Source organism: Propithecus coquereli, unplaced genomic scaffold, assembly GCF_000956105.1.
Source record: "Propithecus coquereli isolate 6110/MARCELLA unplaced genomic scaffold, Pcoq_1.0 Scaffold77, whole genome shotgun sequence".
Taxonomy (NCBI): domain Eukaryota; kingdom Metazoa; phylum Chordata; class Mammalia; order Primates; family Indriidae; genus Propithecus; species Propithecus coquereli.
This window is the reverse complement of record NW_012153840.1, coordinates 6978760-6999954: the sequence shown is the minus strand read 5'-3', so window position 1 is coordinate 6999954 and position 21195 is coordinate 6978760. Positions and strand designations below refer to the sequence as shown.

General features: G+C 52.1%; 1 protein-coding gene across 2 annotated transcripts; it reads right to left on the bottom strand.

Moving 5' to 3' along the window:
• Positions 1–363: 363 nt before the first annotated feature.
• On the bottom strand, positions 364–18612 carry GPR157 (G protein-coupled receptor 157). 2 transcript variants are annotated; one of them, XM_012662611.1, is made up of 4 exons: positions 18097–18612; positions 5665–5878; positions 1168–1362; positions 364–760 (listed from the first exon to the last, which is right to left on the bottom strand). In XM_012662611.1, exons 1-4 carry the CDS (start codon positions 18477–18479, stop codon positions 542–544), a joined length of 1011 nt encoding a protein of 336 aa, XP_012518065.1. In that variant the 5' UTR covers positions 18480–18612; the 3' UTR covers positions 364–541. The 2 variants fall into 2 exon arrangements, with proteins under 2 accessions (XP_012518065.1, XP_012518066.1); XM_012662612.1 differs by lacking the exon at positions 1168–1362 and having other exon boundaries at positions 18097–18582.
• Positions 18613–21195: the final 2583 nt, after the last annotated feature.

The window sequence follows — 21195 nt, the reverse complement described above, 5'->3', positions numbered from 1 at the left end:
CCTGAGCAGTTGTGCTGGACATGCGTGGTGGCCACCACACAACCTCAAGGGAACCTTCAACCTGCTTAAAGGTGACTGGCTTCTCTGTTGACCTGCAAGCTATTCAAGAAAAGCTGGGCTCTCAAGGGAATCTGCTCCATGATGTCTGGGTGGGGGGCACATCGCTGTCATTTTACTTAATCATACGCAGATGGGTGCACAGATGTGGGTCCCTCAAATTGTAAACAGTGCTGTGAGGTCCTCAGGACACTGAGGGCAGCTGAACAAGAGGCACCTTGGTGGTGACCACGGACCACTGGTTTCCCTCTCATTGCCACTCTTGTGCAGAGGAACAACTCCCAGTGCGCCAGGGCACGGGTGCGACTGGAGGGTCCAGGAGGTAGAAGAAGCTGAGTTGGCAGCTGCTCCGCCACGGGGGTGAAGAGCTTCACTAGCAGGGGCTTCCAGGGCAGCAGACCCCGCTCCCACTCCCTGCGCGAGGGACTCACAGAAGCCACCTGTCCGCAGGAGGGCAGCACCTGTGCACGGTACTAGGAAGGGCTCAGGTGCTTGGAAGTCCCTCTGGGGTCCGTCTGGATTCCTGAGATTCTCCCATCTTGGAGGGTGCAGGAGCCTCGCAAGGGCCAGCCGGGCTGTCGGCGGGAGGCTGAGAAGAGCGGCAGCAGCAGCAGCAGAGGGAGAAGAGCCGGGTCCGGACGGCGCGGGTGCAGAGGACAAACATGATGCAGTTGGCACCGCCCTGAAACGTGTTCCCGATACCCTGTCAGGGAGGAAGAGGAGGCTGGAGTCGGTCTTAGGCACACAGGGGAGGAGGCTGGGAGGTACTGTGGAGCCCAGAACCTTTTTCGCCCACCCTCCCTCTGGGCTGGTCTGGGACAACCTTGGCCGTGTGGGCCTTCGGCAGGCTTCAGGCCAGCCTGAGCCGGCAGACCTGCTCCAGGCCTTCTGGGTTGGGCAGGACCCAGGATCAGTCAGCTCTCCCGGGGATACCCCCAGGCTGTTGGAGAGCAGCTCAGCACCTACCAGGCCACCCTGATCCCTCCGCTTTCTCTTTCCAAGGCCCCATCTGAGCAGGGAGGACGGCAGTGAGCCGAGCTCCCTCTGCTGGGGGAAGGGGTCTGGCCGTGCCTCCACCGAAGGCAGCCAGGGCCGGGAGGGCAGACCTACATGCAGAACGACCAGCACCGGTGCCCGCACCGCTGGGGAGCCGCAGAGGGTCAGCACGAAACGCACGGTGCTCCAGACTCGGAGGCAGATGAAGATGAGCGGGATGAGGACCAGCTTCTTATCGGCCGCCGAGGAGTGGTGCGGCAGGCGGTGCGCCTCCGAGAGGATGGGCCGGTACTCCAAGAGCGCCTCGTGCTGTGGGGACAGCCGGGGCAGCCTTGAGCGGATGGGCACCCACCTGCCACATCCACCCAGGCTGCCCGGGTCTTGCCAGGGACCAACATTAGCTCGGGAGGGTAGGGGGAGACGCCCAGCGCCTCCTCCATGCGTGTGCTGAAGAGCCCCAGGTGTGTATCCAGCCCAGATCCTTCTCCTGAACCCCGGCTCCCAAGCTCTCCGCCGACTCCCCATCCCCACGTGGACACCTCCAGGCCATCTTAGATGGCTCATGTGATCTTGAGCCCCGAGCACTTCCCTGTCTCAGCTAATGGACCCTCCATCCTTCCAGCTGCCAGGGCCAGAAACTTGGGAGTTGGCTTTGACTCCTCCGTGTTCCCACACCCCACATCCAATCCCCACTGGGCAAGTCCTGTGGGCCCTGCCTTCAAAACAGTCCAAACCCTGGACGCTTCTGCCCGGCCTGGTCCGGGCACCTGCTTCCCGATGGGGCTGGATCCACCGCCCTGTCCCCCATCCCGCTCCCCATGCCAGGCCACTCTCAGCACAGACGCGGCAGGAGAGCTGCAAACCCGATCAGCCCAAGTGAGGCCTCCGCTCAAAGCTCTTCAGCAGTTCCCATTTCACATGGTCCTTGCGACGTCCCAGCAGGGCTGACCCTGGTCCAGTCTGACCTCATGCCCACTGCTCTGCCCCATGTTCCCGCTATTCCAGCCACACGGGCCCCCGTTATTCCCCAAACGTGCAGGCACAGCCCACCCCAGGGCCTTTGCACTAGCTGTTCCCTCTCTCTCAAATATTCTTCCCTATTAGTCTACGTGGCTCATTTCCTCACCCTCTTCAAGTCCTTGCTCAAGTGTCACCTTCTGGATGAGGCCTGACAGCCCTATTTAAACTGCACGGGCGCTTTTGCATCTGGCAGCAGCCATCGGGTAAGCCAAGAAGTGTGCATACAGTACCCCCGGGAGCTATGGAGGAAGCAGCGGTCTGATGCAATGCACTTTCGTCTGAGGTCTGCTGCTGGCAGTACCGCCAGCTCTTGGGTAAAGCGCGCAGACTGGGATACAAGGTTATGTCACATATGGGATTCGTGTGCACCATGGTGGCTGCAAACGCCCAGTTCCTAAGGTACAACCTGTGGCAAGCCTGTCCATCACCACAGTGTTAACCGTTTGTTCCAAGCTTTCGGTCTGTTGCCAAGGAGGGAGCTGGACACCACTGTGGGGCTCTAAGAGTCCTGAATTCTTACCGGGTTGGTGAGGATTCCACATGCACATTTTTTGAGGTTATCCTCATTGATCCATTCCATAAAGCTATCAGAAGAAATCCTGACACCCAGTGGATCACCAGACTGGTCCACAAGCGCAGGGGCACGCGTGGGCTGACATCTGCAGGCCGCAAGAGCCGTGGTCCTGGAAAGGGCCGTAAGTTCCACCACACTATCGGTGGCTCTCACCCTGCAGCTTGGAGAAGGCGCAGTACCCTCCAGCCCCGTTACCACTAATATAGGGAATGTTTGTAAAATTCATGCCTAATAAACAACTTAGGACGGTCGTGTCTGCTTAAAGGTGTTATTTGTCTGTTAAAACTAGTCTCCAGACTGTTTCATGAACGCTTTGTCAAATTGTGGAGTTAGAGTGCAGTAATGTTTGAAGACTGTAAGTGATGGCCTATCTCGTTTCTAGTAAGGTAAACTTTTTTTGTCTTTGCTTTATCTTATCAGGGAGTTCTATGGCAGTGTTTAAAACACGCTGTGTGGTGTAACAGGTATGAAATAAATTCTTTAAAAGAGGAATGCTGAAAATAAATAAATAAATAACCGGCACAGGCGTTTCCCAGACAGTGCCATCCCCACATCTGCTCTTTATTGTTCTGTTTTCCTTCGCTCTTCTCATCCTCCATCCTGCGATGTCGTTCACCTTGTTTCTCATCCTTATTGGTTACCATCCGCCTCCCTCTCCAGAATGCAAGCCCCCGGGGCACAGGCCTGCTGCGTGCCTAGGAGGAGCAGAAAGAGGTGAGCTCCAACTCACTTGGCGTCCCTACTCCTGGGGACTGTCTTTCAGGAGAGGCAGGAGGAGGCTCACTCTCAGATTGAAACTGAATTTGTGAAAAGAGATGAAATGACTCACAAGGTGTGTTTTTGAGGTTGGCTGGTCCTGTGTCTGGGACACGGGAGGCCCAGGTGAGGGGAGGAGCCTGAGGTGTTCAGCCAGCCCCTGGTGTCCTGCGGAGTCACCCACCTTGGCATCTCTGAGCACCCAAGCTTCTGCAACTCGCCTGCTCAGAGCACCTGCCGCTTCCTCCTCTTGGGCCCTTTAGCAGCAGCTTGGAGAGCTGGCACCCTATCCCAGCTTTCCAGAACCAGCGGGGGCCATGGGTGGGGTGGATGGGGGGTGGGGTGCCAGCTCAGCCGCTGTTGGCTCCTCTTCAGAGCAAGGCTTGCTCCCAGCTCTCCTTCCTAGCTAGAGGCAAAGAGCAACTCACACATTCCCACCTCCCTCCCTCTGTTATTCCTCTTCTCTGGAAACCCTTGCCCAACTGTAAGAGAGGACCCATTGTCACACGTAGGGGTCAGCCTTGCAGGCACAGCCCCACGGGCTCCCTGACCCACCACAGGAAGGGCAAGAAGAAAGGCACACAAAAGAGCACTTCCAGAGGGAGGGCCTGGCAGAGCTCCTGGAACCTTCCGAGGGCAGTGGGAAAGAGGAAGAGGTGAGAAGGGCATTTGCCACCCAGGCAGGAGACCAGCTACAAGGCTGTAAGGAGACAAAAGAGGATTCCAGAGCAACTGGGAAGTCCTGAGGCGTCTCCAGTTAGGACTGGCTGAGCCAGGGCAGGGTGACAACCAGTGATTTCCAAGTGAAAGGAAGACCAGAAGCCTTGAGAAGACATAGATGGAGTTGGGCCAGGATTAGGTGTCACAGTGGTCACAGACAGCTGCAAGGAGCGTCCTCACTCAGAAATGGCTGCAGAGTCAACAGGATGGCCTAAAGGCCAGTACGACCCTCGTGCGGTTTCAGCCTTGAAAAGTCAGAGAGCCAAGGAGACACAGGGAATCACCAGCACCCTGCAGCCTGAGCTTGGAAGTCTCGGAAATTCAGACCATCTCCTCTGAGCCTCTCACTGCTCCAGCCCCTTGTCACATGTCATCTGTGACCGGACACTTCTGCCTCTCCCTAGGAGGGCAGGATCTATGCTGCACATACATAGGCTGCGTAGCCCATGCTTTATAGTGCTTTCGTGCTAGTACATGCTCAATAAAATGCACTGAATGATTGGCCCAGTGGCTCAATGGACGGGTTGATCTGAGAACTTTTTGTGGCAGTTTGCTGTGGCTACGGCGGGGCCCCTACTCCAGTGTGCAGAACTGTTCATCAGGAACAAGGTACAGCTTGGCCAAGGTATAGCGGAAAACCATTCTTTCCTAGACTTTCTGACCAGCCCAGCCTATTACAAATTCCTAAAAATCTTTTTTTTTTGAGACAGAGTCTTGCTCTGTTGCCCGGGCTAGAGTGTAGTGGCGTCAGCCCAGGTCACAGCAACCTCAAACTCCTGGGCTCAAGCGATCCTCCTGCCTCAGTCTCCCGAGTAGTTGGGACTACAGGCATGCGCCACCATGCCCAGCTAATTTTTTCTATATATTTTTAGTTGTCCAGTTAATTTCTTTCTATTTTTAGTAGAGACGGGGGTCTCACTCTTGCTCAGGCTGGTCTTGAACTCCTGACCTTGAGCAATCCTCTCGCCTCGAGGCCTCCCAGAGTGCTAGGATTACAGGCGTGAGCCACTGCGCCCAGCCGAATTCCTAAAAATCTTACCATTCATGAAACAATTGTAATCCCTAAGGCTAATTAGGTGGGTTATTTGTAACACTGATTACGAAATTCCATGTCCTCCCTTCCCAGGGGCATGCCAGCCCAGCTCTCACTTGGCTATATCCTCACCTTTTAGCCAAACTCCTCAAGTTTAAGCAGCTGCCATGGCCTTTCCGCCAGGGGGCAGGAGAGAGCCGTGGCCGAGAACACAGTGCTCGGGCAGCGGGAGCCCTGTGCGTCCAGCAAGCAGGCCCTTAAGTCCATCCAAGGAAGAGGAACAGGCCCCGGCTCTTGACCCTGTGATACAGCATCCTGCCCGGTGCCTGGCACATAGCAAGTGCTCGGTCCCTCTGGCCTGTCACTGGTTCTGTCCCCAGAGATGTAGACTGTCCTCTAAGGTAGTTGATCTCAGCGCCAGGACTTGGGGCTGGGGGGCCCCGCACCTGGGCACAGCGGCCACGTGGAGAGCGCCGAGCTCTGAGGGCAGCGAGGCAGGGGCACCTACCGCTCTGTTGATGTGCTTCCTGACCAGGAGGTACAGCAGCGGCAGGGTGACGTACGCCAGCATCTCCCACAGCTTCCCCGTCAGCAGCATCCACAGGACGCGGTCCTCGGCCCCCAGGTCGATCCAGCACCAGCCCACAGACACGTCCGAGGCGTCATAGCCGATCTTCTTTAGAGCGACAGCTGCCACGGTGATGGCCAGTGGAACCCCCCAGCTGAGGAATGACAAGAGGGAGGCACTGAGGTCAGGCCACGGCTCCCAGCAACGCCAGCATGGGCAAAAATGACAAAGAAGGGGGACAGTGCCCCTGGAAAATCTGACGGGCAGCTGTCGCCTGGGTTCCTGGGAGACTGGCCGTAGAATGGTGACGCGGCACGCACCCCAGCTCCTTCCTGCACCCAGAGGGGTCTTGGGCACCGGCGTGGAACAGCAGCCCACATGTCTGTGCTCACGCACACGTGCCAAGAGCAGTCGGTGCTCCTGGTCAGCCCTTGGGTCTGGGGGTGCACACACTGGTGGCTTGGGGTTGCCTGGGCAAGGAATTCCAGGGTCCCATGTTCCCCCAGCGGGATCTAGGAAGTAGATTATGGGCTTTGAGCAGGCACAGCCCCTCAGCTCTGAGGACCCCTCGTTCAGTGGGGAGGGAGCATGACTTGGCAGGGGTCAAAGGGGGCCTCTGCAGCACAGAGCTCAGGCAGGGCCCCTCTAAGGGCAGTGCTGGGCTCAGTTTTCTAAAGCTGTCCCCCACAGCCAGGATTAGGCCCAAGCCCCAGGGCCCCTTCTCCAAGCTCCCCGCACCAGGCTGTTCCTTACAAAGCAGCTTAAATCGGTCAAAGGGATACACAAAAGCTACGTGTGGCTCCTGGAAGAGGCAGCACGGGGGCGCGGTTAAGAGCTTGGACTCTGGTGCAATGGGCTGGGTCCAAGTCCCGGCTCTGCCCTGGCTCGGGCAAGTTATTTAGCTTCAACATGCCAGTGTTCGCTGCATGGTGGGAATGACGACAGTGCCTGCAGGGTGTCATCCTACGGTCGTTAGGGGACCAAACGTGCATGTGTGAGGTGCCCAGGGCCAGGCAGGCGGTGCAATGTTGCTAGTGAGTCATGTCCGACTGTCCCAGGGCTCGGCCTGTGGTGCAGATGGCGGCACTGCATGAGGCCCATGTGCTTTCTGTCCCCAGGAACAGGACACAAGTGCCCCTGTCCTAGGTCAGTCGCCTGGGGAGCAAAGCAGTATGTAAATAGGAATGATACTGTCAGTGTCTCCAGGAAATGGTTTAGTTCAGGAATTGGCTATGTTTTGAGAGCTCTGTGTCAGGAATATGGGTTCTTTCTAAAAGCAAGTCACAAACCCAAGATGAAATCAGAGTTCCACGTGAATCTGATACCAATATGAGACTAGGAGAAGTACCATGCTGCAAGAAGTTTCCCCCAAATGCTGCAGGGCCAGCAGAGGAGGTGGCGTGGGGTGGGGGTAGGAAGGAGAAAGACAGCTCCCCAGGACAGGGAAGCCTTGGCGCGGGATGTTTTCAGAACAGAGGCACCCTGGCCAACCATCCCCTCTTGGCCCGCCCTGCAGGGCTGGGCAGGAGCACTGCGGGCAGAGTCACCGTCGCCCTCAGTGGCAGGAAAGCAGCATGCTCTCTTTGAAGTCCCAAAGCCACAGAAGAGGAAAAAAGACCATAAAAGTTACAGGGTTATGAGAAAGGCACTAAGTTACATCAGGGGTCTATCCATTTTTCTTTTTTTTTGAGACAGGATATCACTCTGTCACTCAGGCTGGAGTGCCATGGTGTCTTCATAGCTCACTGCAGCCTCGAACTCCTGGGCTCAAGCAATCCTCCTGCCTCAGCCTCCCAAGTAGCTGGGACTACAGGCGCGTGCCACTACGCCCGGTTAATTTTTCCATTTTTTGTGGAGACAGGGTCTCACTCTTGCTTAGGCTGATTTCCAACTCCTGGCCTCAAGCAATCCTCCAGCCTTGGCCTGGACTGCTAGGATTACAGGCCTGAGCCACCGCGCTGGGCCTGGAGTCTGTCCATTTTAAATGCTTGTTCTATGCAAAGCTATTTATCTGGTAAGTTAATACGTATTAATGTCAAACCGTTTTGCTGTAAGAAAAGGGCTGTCATTTTAAAACTCATGACGTCCCAGGATTTCAGGACGACACAAGTCCAGCTCTGAGCTCCATGAGGCCCAGGCTGAGTCGGCTCAGTGTTCTAATCTCCAGCACCAGGAACGGTGCCCGGCACAGGGAGGGACAAAGGAAGGGCTTGCTGAATGAATGAATGAATGAATGAACGGATGGATGAAGTTGGAGCCAAGTAACTGAGACAGCATTCCCCAGGCCACTCCTTAAATACTCGCTGCCAGGACATTACTGAACAGGAGGTGATAGGATTTCGAAGCGCTAAACGCCAATCCTAAGGTTCTAATGTGCTGTTCCTCAGCACCTCATCGTTTGCAGGAATCCTGGATGCAGAAAATCACCGTGTGTGGGAACAGTCAGCCTGGAGGAGGCTGGACTCGAGCCGGGTCTCGCCCAAGCAGAGGAGTCCCCTCCCCTCCGGACGGACTGGCAGGGGGCCGCAGGGGGCCGCAGGGGGAAAGGGGCCGGCTCAGACGAGCGCGCAGTCCTCCCTCGGGCGTCCCCCACATCCTGGCGGCCCTCGCAGGAAGCCAGGAGACCGCATGGTGACAGACCCACACTCTGTAACTTCAGGCTTGTAGTACTAAAGCTGCAAAGTGATAGATCTCTTCTGTATTACTGGGGAATTCCTAGAGCTCGGTTTGTGCTAGGAAATGGCCAGAGAGAAGGTCCAACAGGCAGAGGGTTTACAAAGGGGTTTGAATGTGGGCTTGACCAATGACATAGCTGTTTGAACTTGAGCACAGGGAGTAGCAGCTATGTTGGGACCAGAAGCTGTTGGGGAGGTATTTAAGTGGGAGGTGGAAAGAGCCAATAAATATTTAATATCAGGGAGCCAGTGGGAATGGAGCAGGAGGAATGGTCTAAAAATCCCACAAAGCAGGCTGGACAGGACTCGTTACCTATGGATGCGGACAGCGGTGTCCTGGTAACTTCACACCTGGCTCTCCAGAAAAATGCAGATATTCGCGTGTGTATGTACGCATGTATATAAGCACATGTAAATTTATTACAAGTTTCACTGATACAGGGGATGTGAAGCACACAATTTACAAATAATAATAAAATACACGACACTCCTTATTGCCAACTCCACACAGCCAATTGGTTCTCACGAATGCTGCTGTTAATTTCGGCCACACCCTGGATTTTGCCAACCTAGGGATGCGATCGGCAAATGAGAGCAGTTCTGGGACGTGAAGCTGACTGATGCTTTCATTTCCCTGAACGAGTAAGATGAAAGTGAAAAGAGGAAGACACAGAGAGCAAGACTTATGTCAGAATGCCACTGGCTGGTGACATGAGAACTTTGTTGCTGAATCAGGTCAGAGTTTTCCTACACCAGGAGAGCATTTTCTTCCTGCTCCGTGAGGTTGCCTCCTCTCATCTCCTCCCCCTCCTCCCCCTGCCTGCCACGACATAGTTGCCATCTCTGCTTAAGCTCAGAGATAAATAACGCTTTTAAGTTTAATCTGTACTGTTAACATTCTCTCCATCACCTTTTTAAAGTCTCGATCAGGGCTCCAGCAAACTATGGCCCTCAAGGCCAAATCCAGCCTGTGATCTGTTTTTTATTTTTAAATTTTTTTTATTTTTTTGAGACAGAGTCTCACTCTGTTGCCCAGGCTAGAGTGCCATGGCTTCGGCCTAGCTCACAGCAACCTCAAATTCCTAGGCTCAAGTGATCCTTCTGCCTCAGCCTTCCAAGTAGCTAGGACAACAGGCACTAATTTTTCTATTAATAGAGTGGGGTCTCACTCTTGCTCAGGCTGGTCTCCAACTCCTGAGCTCAAGCCATCCTCCCACCTTGGCCTCCCAGAGTGCTAGGATTATAGGCATGAAACACCGCGTCTGGCCCCATGACCTGCTTTTTAAAATAAAGATTTATTTCAAGACAGTCATAGCCATTCATTTACAAACTGTCTGTGGCTGCTTTCTGGCAGAGTTGAGCCGTTATAACAGACTGCAGAGCTGAAAATACTTACTATTTGGTTCTTTACAGAAGTTTGCTGACCTCTGCTCTACAAAACCAACAAAGCAATAAATCAAGTCCGGATTTGTAGCATCTGCCAGTTTCCGTGGTGTCAATACTCCCACCGTGGCCAGTTTGAAGCCACTGACACGTGCAGTTGGGAGCAGATGCGCAGTGGCACCATCACACAGTATTTCCACTGCACAGATGTGACAGATGCAAATAACCTCAAGCGTGCAGATAAAATAATTAGGACAGGATAAGCTTCAAGTATTTATTACTTTTGCTTTTAATACAACTTAACCTTTAATAATGGTTGTATCTAACAGCTCACAAAATTCCCTAAAATGTAACAATCGGGTCTCTCAAGATGGCTCCAGGACACCCCTGCACGGAGGATGGAAGGTAGGGAGCTGAAGGGGCTGATGGAAGTCGGTCAAGCTGAAGGTTCTTGACCGACTTGACCGACAGGCTGAGGAGGAAGTCGGCGCTTTCAGAAACCCCAGAAGGGCAGGCTACGTCATTCTCTGGCTAGGAGGCCCCCTGAGCTGCAGGTAGTCTAAGTCTAATAGCTGCCCCACAAACAAATGTGGCTTAATTCCTGCTTTATAGACATGTATATTTCCAATTCTGACATGCACCACCTCACAGTTTTTCCACCTTCAAAAAAAAAAAAAAAAGCCACCAGCCAAAAAAATAAAGTCAGAACAAGTAAGGTAATAAGGTGCGGCTTAGTAACAGCACCTGCAACAGAGACCAAGGGATTGAGTTGATTACAACCTCAGAACTCACGTGCTCCGAGGGGTTGCCCTGACGGCAGGCACGGTGGTTCAGAGCAGCCGATGCGAGGTCCTGTCTGCCTCTGTGTGGACGCCTGCAGCCCACGTTCTAAGTCTGAGCCTGACAAGCTGGCACCAGAGCCGGGTCACCTGGGGAGCATGCGAAGAGATGCTGGGCTTGAGCTATCCTCAGATGTTTAAACAGTCCTGAAGAGGACCTGCTAGTGGAGAAGGGGCTAGATGGCCGGAGGAAAGGGAGATGAGTCCCACTCAGTCCTAAAACAGGGCTGAACGGGCAGCTTCCACCGAGGGAGGCTGAGAGACCATGTTTGGGGGATGCCATAAAGGTGCAGGGTGGGGTGGGTGGGAGGGGATAGATGTGGGTTAAAGCAGGTGACTGGTAAGGCCCTCCTCTCCAAACCTGTGGCTCTGAGGCTGGGCTGGGTCTGCCTGGAAGGAGGAAGCCCAGAACACCACACTCCAAGCAGAGGTCCCCACTTGGAGGGCACCAAGAGCATCTCCCAGAGGTGCCAGAGCCCCAGCTCTGATCGGTGTTTGCCTAAAAACACAAGTCAGTGTCCTCCCCGCTCAGAGGCTGTTATGGGCTGAACTGTGTCCCCCCCAAATCCATCTGTTGAAGTCCTAACTTCTGGAACATGACTGTATTTGGGGACAGGGTCTCTTTCAAGAGGTGATTAAGTTAAAATGGGGTCATTAGATGGGTCCTAACCCAGTATGACTGGTGTCCTCATAAGCAGAGATCCGGACACAGACACACACAGGGAAGACCATGTGAAGACACAGGGAGAAGACACAGGCCGTCTAAGCCAGGGAGAGAGGCCTTGGAAGGACCCGACTCTGCCGAACTTTCACCTTGGACATCCAGCATCCAGAACCATGAGAGAATGAACTTGTTGTTTAAGCCGCCCTGTCTCTGGTGCCTTGTGACACAACCTGGGCCGACTAAGAGGCTTCTACAAACTACGGGGGAAAGAGACACGTGCTCTGGGCGGGGGACGCTACCCCAGCTCCTGGGGGCCCTGACCCCACAGGTGAGGGATGAACTGGAAACCTCCCGCCCCCCGCCATGCCCACCGGCAGAGCTGGGCGGGACCCTCCGCCAGCCCAGGGAGGGAAACTGGCAACCAGCCATCCAGACTTGTCAGGAGCTCAGCCCTTCCCAGAACTCGGCATCCTTCTGGTTTTTCAATCTCCTCCAGAGAATGGGAACTAGAAGTACCGCATAGGATTAGCCACGCCGTGAGTAAATCATCTCCCATCCCTGAGCTCTGGGGCACTCGACAGATGACCACAGCAGGTGGCCTGTCCCCAGAACAGCGGTGCTCTGGGTTTGCTGACACCTCCCCACCAGAGCTGGGTCCCTCAGAGTTCCCAGCCTGCCCAGAGGGGGACCTGCTGCCACGTGGTCCCTGGAGCCTGTCCCCACTAGAGTCAGGGTGGGGGAGACTGCAGTGAGGGAGACACGCCTCCACTGCACACACAGACAGGGAAAATTCCACTGGTTTCAAAGATGCTTCGAATGCCCTTCCCCGCCTCCATGAAGGGGTTGGAGGTTAGACTCTGAGGGGCTCAGGCAGGGTCTGCTCGATCCTCTGCTCCCACCCTTGGATTCCTGCACCTTTTCCTCGCCCAAACCCCACCCTTCCTACATACAGATCTTTAGGCGTTGGCATCAGCTGGGGAGAAAACAAAGGGGTCTCCTCCCCCTTCTGTGAGCCAAACACAGCGCCTGGTGTAGGTACCGTGTGGCCTATGGGGAGCGTGAATGTTAACACAAAGCAAAAACTGCTTGCAGAACGAAACTCTTGTGCAACAATGTGCCGATTGAGAAAACTCCTGGGAGCAGCGGAGAGCAGGGCCGGGAGAGCTGGCTGCAGGGAGTGAGGCCTGGTGAGGCTGCCCGGAGGTTTCTTCCTCAAGAACAATGGACACTTATTGTCCAGCTCATGAGGCTGAGGGCTGGGACGTGGGAGAAGTCCAGAGATCAGCCACTGGGCCAGGCCACCATGAGGTCACTCTGCAGCTTTGCCTGAAGGGGGGAGAGATGTCCAAAGGCACTTTCGAATGCACACTCACACCCTGCCGCTGTGTGCAGCCCCCGACTCAGAGACGCTTCCCTGCCCACCTGGGTCCTGGCTGCCTTGGCCAAGGGGTCAAGGGGCAGGCTCTGCTGTCACGGCCCCCGGGTGCTGGTGTTCAAGGGGGGCTTCCCGCTGCACACATGAACTCAGTGCTGCGACCTTACTGCACAGCAGGGACCTCTGAAAACTTTTTGGGAGGAACAAACAAAAACCAGTTAAACTCTTGTTATTTGGGGGAGCCCTGACCAACATGGGGTCCTATTCATGAGGCCTCTGTGCCCATCCTTCATTCAGACGCCGTATGCCCGGGGAGCACATCCAAAACAGCCTGACTCTGCCTGTGGCCTCGTCCCTCCAGCTCCAAAGTGATCTCATTTCAAATCAGAGAACTCTCCGGGCACACGTTTCCCCTTTTTGCTGTGCTGGGACTTCCCGCGCCCCCAGAGCAGGGTTTTAATGGCAAACCTGCAGTGCCACGGACTCTTTCTTCCTCCGTAAAACCAAGCAAGCTCCAGAGGGGGGGTGGGCACGTGGGTGAGGGGCACGGGCCCCTGCCTACCGGAGTCATGCTCCACCCACTCCCACCTTAGTGGAGCCAGAAACAGGATGGCTGCGTGAAGGGGTGTTCAAAGCTCACAGCCTGTGTGAGGCAGGCCTGCTGGGCAGGACCCTCGTTTCTGGCTCCCAGATGAGCTGCCCCCCAGCCCTTGGGCTCCCACGTACCCACAGGCCACATGGTCTGATGCTTGGCACCCTGGGGTCCAGAGAGGGTGTTAACTCACCCACCGATCCTGTTCTGGCATCATTCAGAAAGGGACCCCCACCTTGTGGAGAGGAGGGGCTGCTGACGGCGCTAGGAAAAGCAGGCCACCTTCTGCGGGAGGGTGGGAAATGACCCCAACCCCGGCAGCTCTGGCCCCTCCGTTCGGTGGGTATTCTACACAGGTGGCCACTGATGCAAATCGACAGGAAAGAAAAATATGGGCCATCTGTAGCTACCTCAACAGCTAAGACAGAGTAGAAAGGGACGTCTTAAACGCGGGGGTTTCCCTTGAACGTTGAATATTCTCACACAACCCTAAAAAGGCAACAACAACCAAAAAACTGATTTCAAAATATTGTCAGAATCAGGCCGGGCGTGTTGGCTCATGCCTGTAATGCTTGCACTCTGGGAGGTCAAGGCAGGAGGATCATTTGAGCTCAGAAGTCCGAGACCAGCCTGAGCAAGAACAAGACCCCATCTCTACAAAAAATTGAAAAATTAGCCCAGCATGGTGGCGCGTGCCTGTAGTCCCAAACACTTGGGAGGCTGAAGCAGGAGGATCACTTGAGCTCAGGAGTTTGAGGTTGCTGTGCGCTAGGCTGAAGCCATGGCCCTCTATCCAGGGGTGACAGAACGAGACTGTCTCAAAAAAAAAAAAAAAAGAATATATGAAAACACCATGAACATTGCCCTCATCATTCATTCATTCATTCAAAATATATTCTACGTGTATGCATGCTTAAGCTACGAGAGATGCCAGTCACCTGTCTCAAAAAAAAAAAAAAAAAAAGTCAGAAACAATGGATGCTAAACCCTTGGGTGAAAGCTTGAGGGGTAACAAGCTATCTGTAGAGCCCAAAATGTCTCTCAAGACATTTATTAATTACAAAAGGAAAAAGAGTAACTTTGTAGTGCAAGAACTTGACAGACATGCGCTTAGCCAAGTGATCAGAGTTAACATCACCAGTCAGGGAATAAACCAAAGTCACCGGCCACCTGGGAGGAAGCAACAACAAGGAAGACATGCTTCTGGGATGTCCTGGCAGAAACGCAGAACCCGAAACCACTCATGAGGAAGCACTGGACGAACCCAGATGAAGAGACATTCTACAAAATAACAGGCTTGTACTCTTCGAAAATGTCACAAAACACCAAGAAAGATGGAAGAACTGTTTTGGATTGAAGAAGAATAAAGATACATGAAAACGAAGTCAGCATATAAGCCAGGATTTTCCTTTGCTATCGGATATGGTTAGACGATGAACAAAAGCTCAATGAAGTCCACCAATCAGGTAACGATACTGTGTCAACTTCCTGCTTTTGGTAGGTGCATGGGGTTCTGTAAGAGGCGGTGCTTATCTTCTGGAAATACACACTGAAGTATTTAGGGGTTAGTGGGCATCCTGTCACTTACTCTTTTTTTGAGACGGGGTCTCGCTCTGTTGCCCAGGCTAGAGTGCAGTGGTATCATCATAGCTCACTGCAGCCTCAAACTCCTGGGCTCAAGAAATCCTGCCTCAGCCTCCCAAGTAGCTGGGACTACTATAGACGTGCACCACCACGCTAATTTTTTCTTTTTTGTAGAGATGGGAGTCTCGCTATTGTCTAGGCTGGTCTTGAACTCCTGGGCTCAAGTGATGCTAGAATTGCAGGCGTAAGTCAGGGTGCCCAGCCATGCAAGCAGTATTTAATAGCTATATAACATTTCGGAGGAGAGGGCAGTCTTTAACTTACTGTCCCCCTATTGTTGGACATTAAGGTTGCTTCCAAATTCTCACTGTCACAGTGCCTCACAAACTCCTTTGTACATACAGCTTTGTACATATTTTAGATTATCTCCTTAGACTAGGTCTTGATAAATGGGGTACTGGATCAAGGAGTATGAACCAAATACTTTCTACAAGGATTATTTCAATGTACACTGTCAATAAAAATGCAGGAAAATACCCCTTTCACTGGCATTTATAAGGTTAGTATTCTGCCTTACTATAGTTTTTCTTCTAATTTAACGAGAAAATGGTACCTCACTGTTATAACTTGTATTGTTTTGAGTATTAATGGAGCTACACTTTTTTCCATACATATGTATCAACTGCTTTTACTAGCTTGTCCAAATGTATCCTTCGTCCATTTTTCAGGATATTTGCAGGTTTTTTAAAAATTTCAAAACATTAAGGGGGTATAAATATTTTTGTTACATGGATAGCTTTTATAATGCTTAAGTCAGGGCTATTTGTTACATGGATAGCTTTTATAATGCTTAAGTCAGGGTGTGCCCATCACCTGAATAGTGTTCATTGTACCTGTTAGGTAGGTTTTTACCACCCCTCCCTCCTTCTTGATTTCCAATGACTTTTACTTCTTTCTGTACCCATGTGTGCCCATTGATTAGTTCCAAATTATTAGAGAATACATGTGGTATTTGTTTTTCCATTCCTGGGATACTTCACTTAGGATAATGGTCTCCAGTTCCATCCAAATTGCTGTAAAAGACATTAATTCATTTTCTTTTTTTTGGCTGAGTAGTATAGGTTTTTATAAAAAAATTCAATTACTAAAAACTCGTTATAGAATAGAGATATTAGCTGGGCCTGGTGGCTCATGCCTATAGTCCCAGCACTTTGGGAGGCTGAGGCAGGAAGATCGCTTGAGGCCAGGAGTTTGAGGCTGCAGTGAGCTGTGATGGTGCCACTGCATTCTAGCCTGAGCAACAGAATGAGACCCTATCTCAAAAAAAAAAAAAAAAAAAAAAAAAAAATAGAATAGAGATAGTAATCTTTTCTGTTGTCATACTTTAAAATACTTTCCAAGACTGTCAGGTTTGAAGAAGAGGGCAGATTTTCAGTAGTCTGAAATGGTTAAAAAGTGGATGATCTTTTAGTGTATGTCTGAAGATGATATTAATATTTCTCACATCAACAGATCATGCAACAATAAACTAATACTCCAAAGAAATACACTGTAGATTCCTTAGCAAGGTTATAGCAATACAGTCTAGGAGGATCTGGGTCAATGAATGAACCTGTTAGACAGGTTTTACGAATTTCCTGAGACTAGCAAAGTCTGAGTGCTAACTTCTGATAGAGAACTCCAGGGAATAAATTGTCACACTCCCTTTCTAGCTTGGATACAGGTAACTAATTTTCTTTTCTTTTAAGAAGCAGGTGGACCACATTCAACAGACAAGATGAGTAATTTGCTTCTTTTTCATGCCAGAAGGGGACACGCAGACTTCCCTAGAAGGGAGCCTTTCCCAAGCATCACAGAAAACTCTGCTAGAGGGTCACTGATGAGAAGTGAACAGAAGGAACCCCTATCTCAGGTTGTTGGGCAATCGTCTTTTCCATAGGAGCTGCACCAGGTTCTGTTTAGCATTTTAAAAATAGATTGTAGTCAATATTTTTAAAAGGAAGCAGGGGAAAGAGAAGAGGTTCTTGCCAAGAAAGGTCTATTCTGGGCTCCTTTTCAGGTACCCGAACTCCGTATACACGTTGCCTGCACCCAACCAGCCACAGAGGACTGCTGGGTCTCTGACAGGGTCAGGCAGAATGCTGTCGGGGAGGAAAAGTAGCCCCTTTTTCCATGGGGCCCTGCAGAATCTGAGCCACAGTTTGAATGACGCGTTGCAAAGATTTTGACTTGAACAGCTGAGAAGCAGGTCACTTAGCTTCTCAGGGACTGGCTGGCCTCTGTTCAGCAGCTGCAAGATCCGGAGGCCTTATAGCCTCACCGTGTGACAGCCAGGTGACCTGTCTCTACCAAAGTGCTGACTGTCCTCTCAGTTCTTGGAAAGCACTTAAGTTTTTAATAGAAAGGACCTATAATTAGTGCAGTCTTTGGTGCTCTGATCTGGGGGGAAGGAGAAGAGGAAAACATTTCTGGGATTCTTGCCTGCAGTTCAGCACAGGACAGCCCCGAGATTTCCAAATCCTGAAATGACACAGGGAAGGGCTGACCTTCTTCTGTGGGTGAGGGCTTACTTGAGAGGTGCTTGGACCTCAGGGAAGGGCAAGGCCCTGGTTTTCCCCACTCTCGGAGACCTCCCAGGTGGACTCCTAGACTTCCAAACCAGCGCTCTGCCACTGACTTCAGCCTTAGAGCTGCTCAACTCTAGAAAGAAAGTCAAGATCACCTAGAACAGAAATACAAGAGACTGGGGCTGGAAGGCTAGCCACCACCAAAGACAAAATAAAAATGAGAGTCCTCCGTGAATTTTACACCGGAGGCACTGCAGCCTGGGAAGGGCAGAGCGCACCACGCCCACTGTGGCTCGGGGCGGCGGGGGTGGGGGCGTAGAATTGGGAGGTGCCCTGCTCCCCGGCCCTGGGCAGCCCCCTAACTCCTCTCTCAGCCTGTCTCCTCCCCGGCAGCAGAGATGGCCCGAACACAGTGAAGCAGGAGACAGAGGGCACAGTGTCCCCCCAGCCCCTTCCAAGTGACCAGGGCCCAGCTCTGAGGGCCAGCTTCCCCCACCCAAGGGGGCTGGGCCGAGGCGCCCAGCTCGCAGGAGGCTCAGCCTGGCATCCTCCCCCCGGTCCAGGGCTGGGGTGCCCCGAAGACGCGGCTGCCAGAGGGGGCGCGAGGGCCACAGGGGCAGCAGGCAGGGCCCGGGGGCGCGGACGGTCGGCCTGGGTCGGGGCTCGAGGGAAAGCCGCGCCGCTGCCACCCACCTGACGACGTGGAAGATCCAGAACAGGCGGTCGGTGCGGGGCCCGCGCGCGGCGCGGACGATGCTGAGGTACAGGTAGAGGGCGATGGCCACGGTCCAGAAGAAGGAGCTGGTGTTGGCGAAGGTGGAGAGCGCGCCCTGCAGCACGCAGTCCCACGAGGGGCCCGCGAAGTCCTGCAGCACCCCGTAGAAGTAGGAGGCAGCCGAGAGCAGGTCCGCCAGCGACAGGAAGAGCAGCAGGCGCCGCGCCCGGCTGCGCAGGTCGGGCCACAGGGCGTGCGTGGCCACCAGCAGGCCCGAGCCAAGCGCGGAGAGCGCGCACGACAGCAGCACCACTGCGCGCTCCGACGGCACCAGCACGGTGGGCGGCGCGGGCGGCGGCATGGCCGGCCCGGGGCCAGGAGGCCGGGGCGCGGGGTCGCCGCGAGGACAGACGCCAGGCCGAGCTAGGGGCCACCGCCGCCGCCGTCTGGGCACCGACGCGCCCGTGGCTCGCGTCCCGCCGTCCGCCCCGCCCGCGTCCAGGCCCCGCCAGGCCGGCGGCCTCGCGCCCCGCCCCGGTGCCCTGGGCCCTGAGCCCTGCGCCCCGCCCACGGGCCACACCACGCCCCTGCGCCTTGCGCCCCGCCCACGAGCCCCGCCCCTATACCCGGGCCTCTGAGCTCCGACCACGCCCTCTCACCACGCCCCTGCGCTTCCCACACCCTACCCGTGTTGCCCCCACGTCCTGCCTGCCACGTCCCCCCGCTTGATCCCTGCTACCCCTGCTCTTGCCAGGTGGCTGGAACATCCCGTCCTGTGTGGGTGAGGGACTGGCATTTTTAGAGCTAATATTACTTTCCTTGCTTTCAGCCAGCTCATGTGTGTGCTGGGGGTTGGAGGCGTCCTTTCCACTGGTAGCATGACAGCAACTCCAGGGTATGATACCGAAGTGTTCACAGGTTGGTGGTGGTGACTTGGCGTGAACGGGTGTTTCCAACTTTTCTTATAGTGAGCATATAATTTTTTTAAAAAAATAGCTAATTAGGTGTGATTTTTAAAAAATGGAACGTAATTCCTAATTTGCAGCGTTTTTTTCTTATTTGAAAATTTCAGACTTTTTGAGAATGTAAATCATATACTGTAAAATTGGCCTTTTTAACTGTACAATTCAGTGGTTTTTAGAATATTCACAAGTTTGTGCATCCGTCACTATTATCTAATTCTACAATATCTGTATCACCCCAGAAAGAAACTCTAATCCCTTAGCTATTAGCACGCAGTTCTCCCTTCCCCTCAGCCCTGGCAACCACTGTCTACCTTCTGTGTCCATGGATTTGCCTATTCTGGACATTGTGTATAAATGGAATCATATAATATATGGCCCTTAGTGTCTGACTTCTTTCACTTAGCTTAATGTTTTCAAGGTTCATCCAAGTCGTAGCAGGTATAAGTATTTCATTTCCTTTTATGGTCAAATATTGCATTATATGGATGTGTCACATTTTACTTATCCATTCATCAGCTGATGGACATTTGGGCTGTTAACACTTTTTGATTATTGTGAATAATGCTACCATGAAAATCTGAAAATCCGAGTACAAGTTTTTGTGTGGACATATGTTTTCAATTCTCTTTTTTTTTTTTTTTTTGAGCCCGTCTCACTCTGTTCCCCAAGGCTGGAATGCAGTGGCACGATCATAGCTCACTGCAACTTTTTTTTTTTTTTTTTTTGAGCCCGTCTCACTCTGTTCCCCAAGGCTGGAATGCAGTGGCACGATCATAGCTCACTGCAACCTTGAACTGCTGGCTCAAGCAATCCCCCGCCTCAGCCTCCCAAGAAGCTGGGACTACAGGTGTGCACCACCACGCCCAGTTAATTTTTAAATTTCTTGTAGAGAAAGGCTCCTGCTATGTTGCCCAGGCTGGTCTTGAACTCCTGACCTCAAGTGATCCTCCCACCTTGGCCTCCTAAATGCTGTAATTACAGGCATGAGCCACTGTGCCCAGCCTCAGTTCTCTTAATACATACCTAGGAGTGGAATTGGGTCATAAGGTAGCTTTATATTCAACCTTGTGAGGAACTGCCACCCTGTTTTCCAAAATGACTGTACCATTTAACATTACCACCAATGTAAGAAGGTTCCAGTTTCTCCACATTCTTCCAACACTTTATTATCCGTCTTTGTGATTATAGCCATCCTAGAGGGTGTGAAGTGGTATCTCATGTGGTTTTGACTCTAATTTCTCTAATGCATAATGATGTTGAGCATCTTTTCATGTGCTTATTAGATATTTGCATATCTTCTTTGGAGAAATGTCTATTTAGTTTTCTCGCTTATCTTTAAATTGGTTTGTCTTTTTATTGTTGAGTTGGAAGAGTTCTTTGTATATTCTGGATACTAGACCCTTATCAGGTAGGTATATGATTTGCAGATATTTTCTCCCATTCATCTTTTCACTTTTCTGATTGTCTACTTCAAAGGACAAAAGTGGTTTTTTGAGGATGTCCAGTTTATCTATTTTTTTCTTTGGTTGCTGTGCTTTTGGTGTCATATCTAAGAAACTATTGCCTAATCCAAGCTCATGAAGATTTACACCAGTGTTTTCTTTCTTGCCAGTACCACACTGTTTTGGTTACTATAGCTTTACAGTAAGTTTGAAATTGGGGCGTGAGTCATTCAATGTTGTTTTCCTTTTTTAATATAATATTGTTTTGGCTATTTGAGGCCCCTTGTAATTCCTATCAATTTTTCCATTTCTGCCAAAAAGCCAGCTGGGAATTTGTTAGGGATTGCTTTGAATCTGTAGATAATTTGGGGAATAATGCTACCTTAATAATATTAAATTTCCTCATCCATGACCTAGGATGTCTTTCCACCTACTTAGGTCTTCTTTAATTTCTTTCAGTGAGGTTTCATAGTTTCCAGCATATATCAGGTTTGATTTTGCATTTGATTCATAGAAGCCAATGATTATCTTTGTGTCTCTTAACTTTTAAAAATATTTTTTATGAAACATGCATACAGAAAAGTCCCTAAAAGATGAATGTACAATTTAATAAATAAAGCAAACACCCATCCAGAGCAAGAAATGTATCGTGACCAGCACGCCAGAAGCC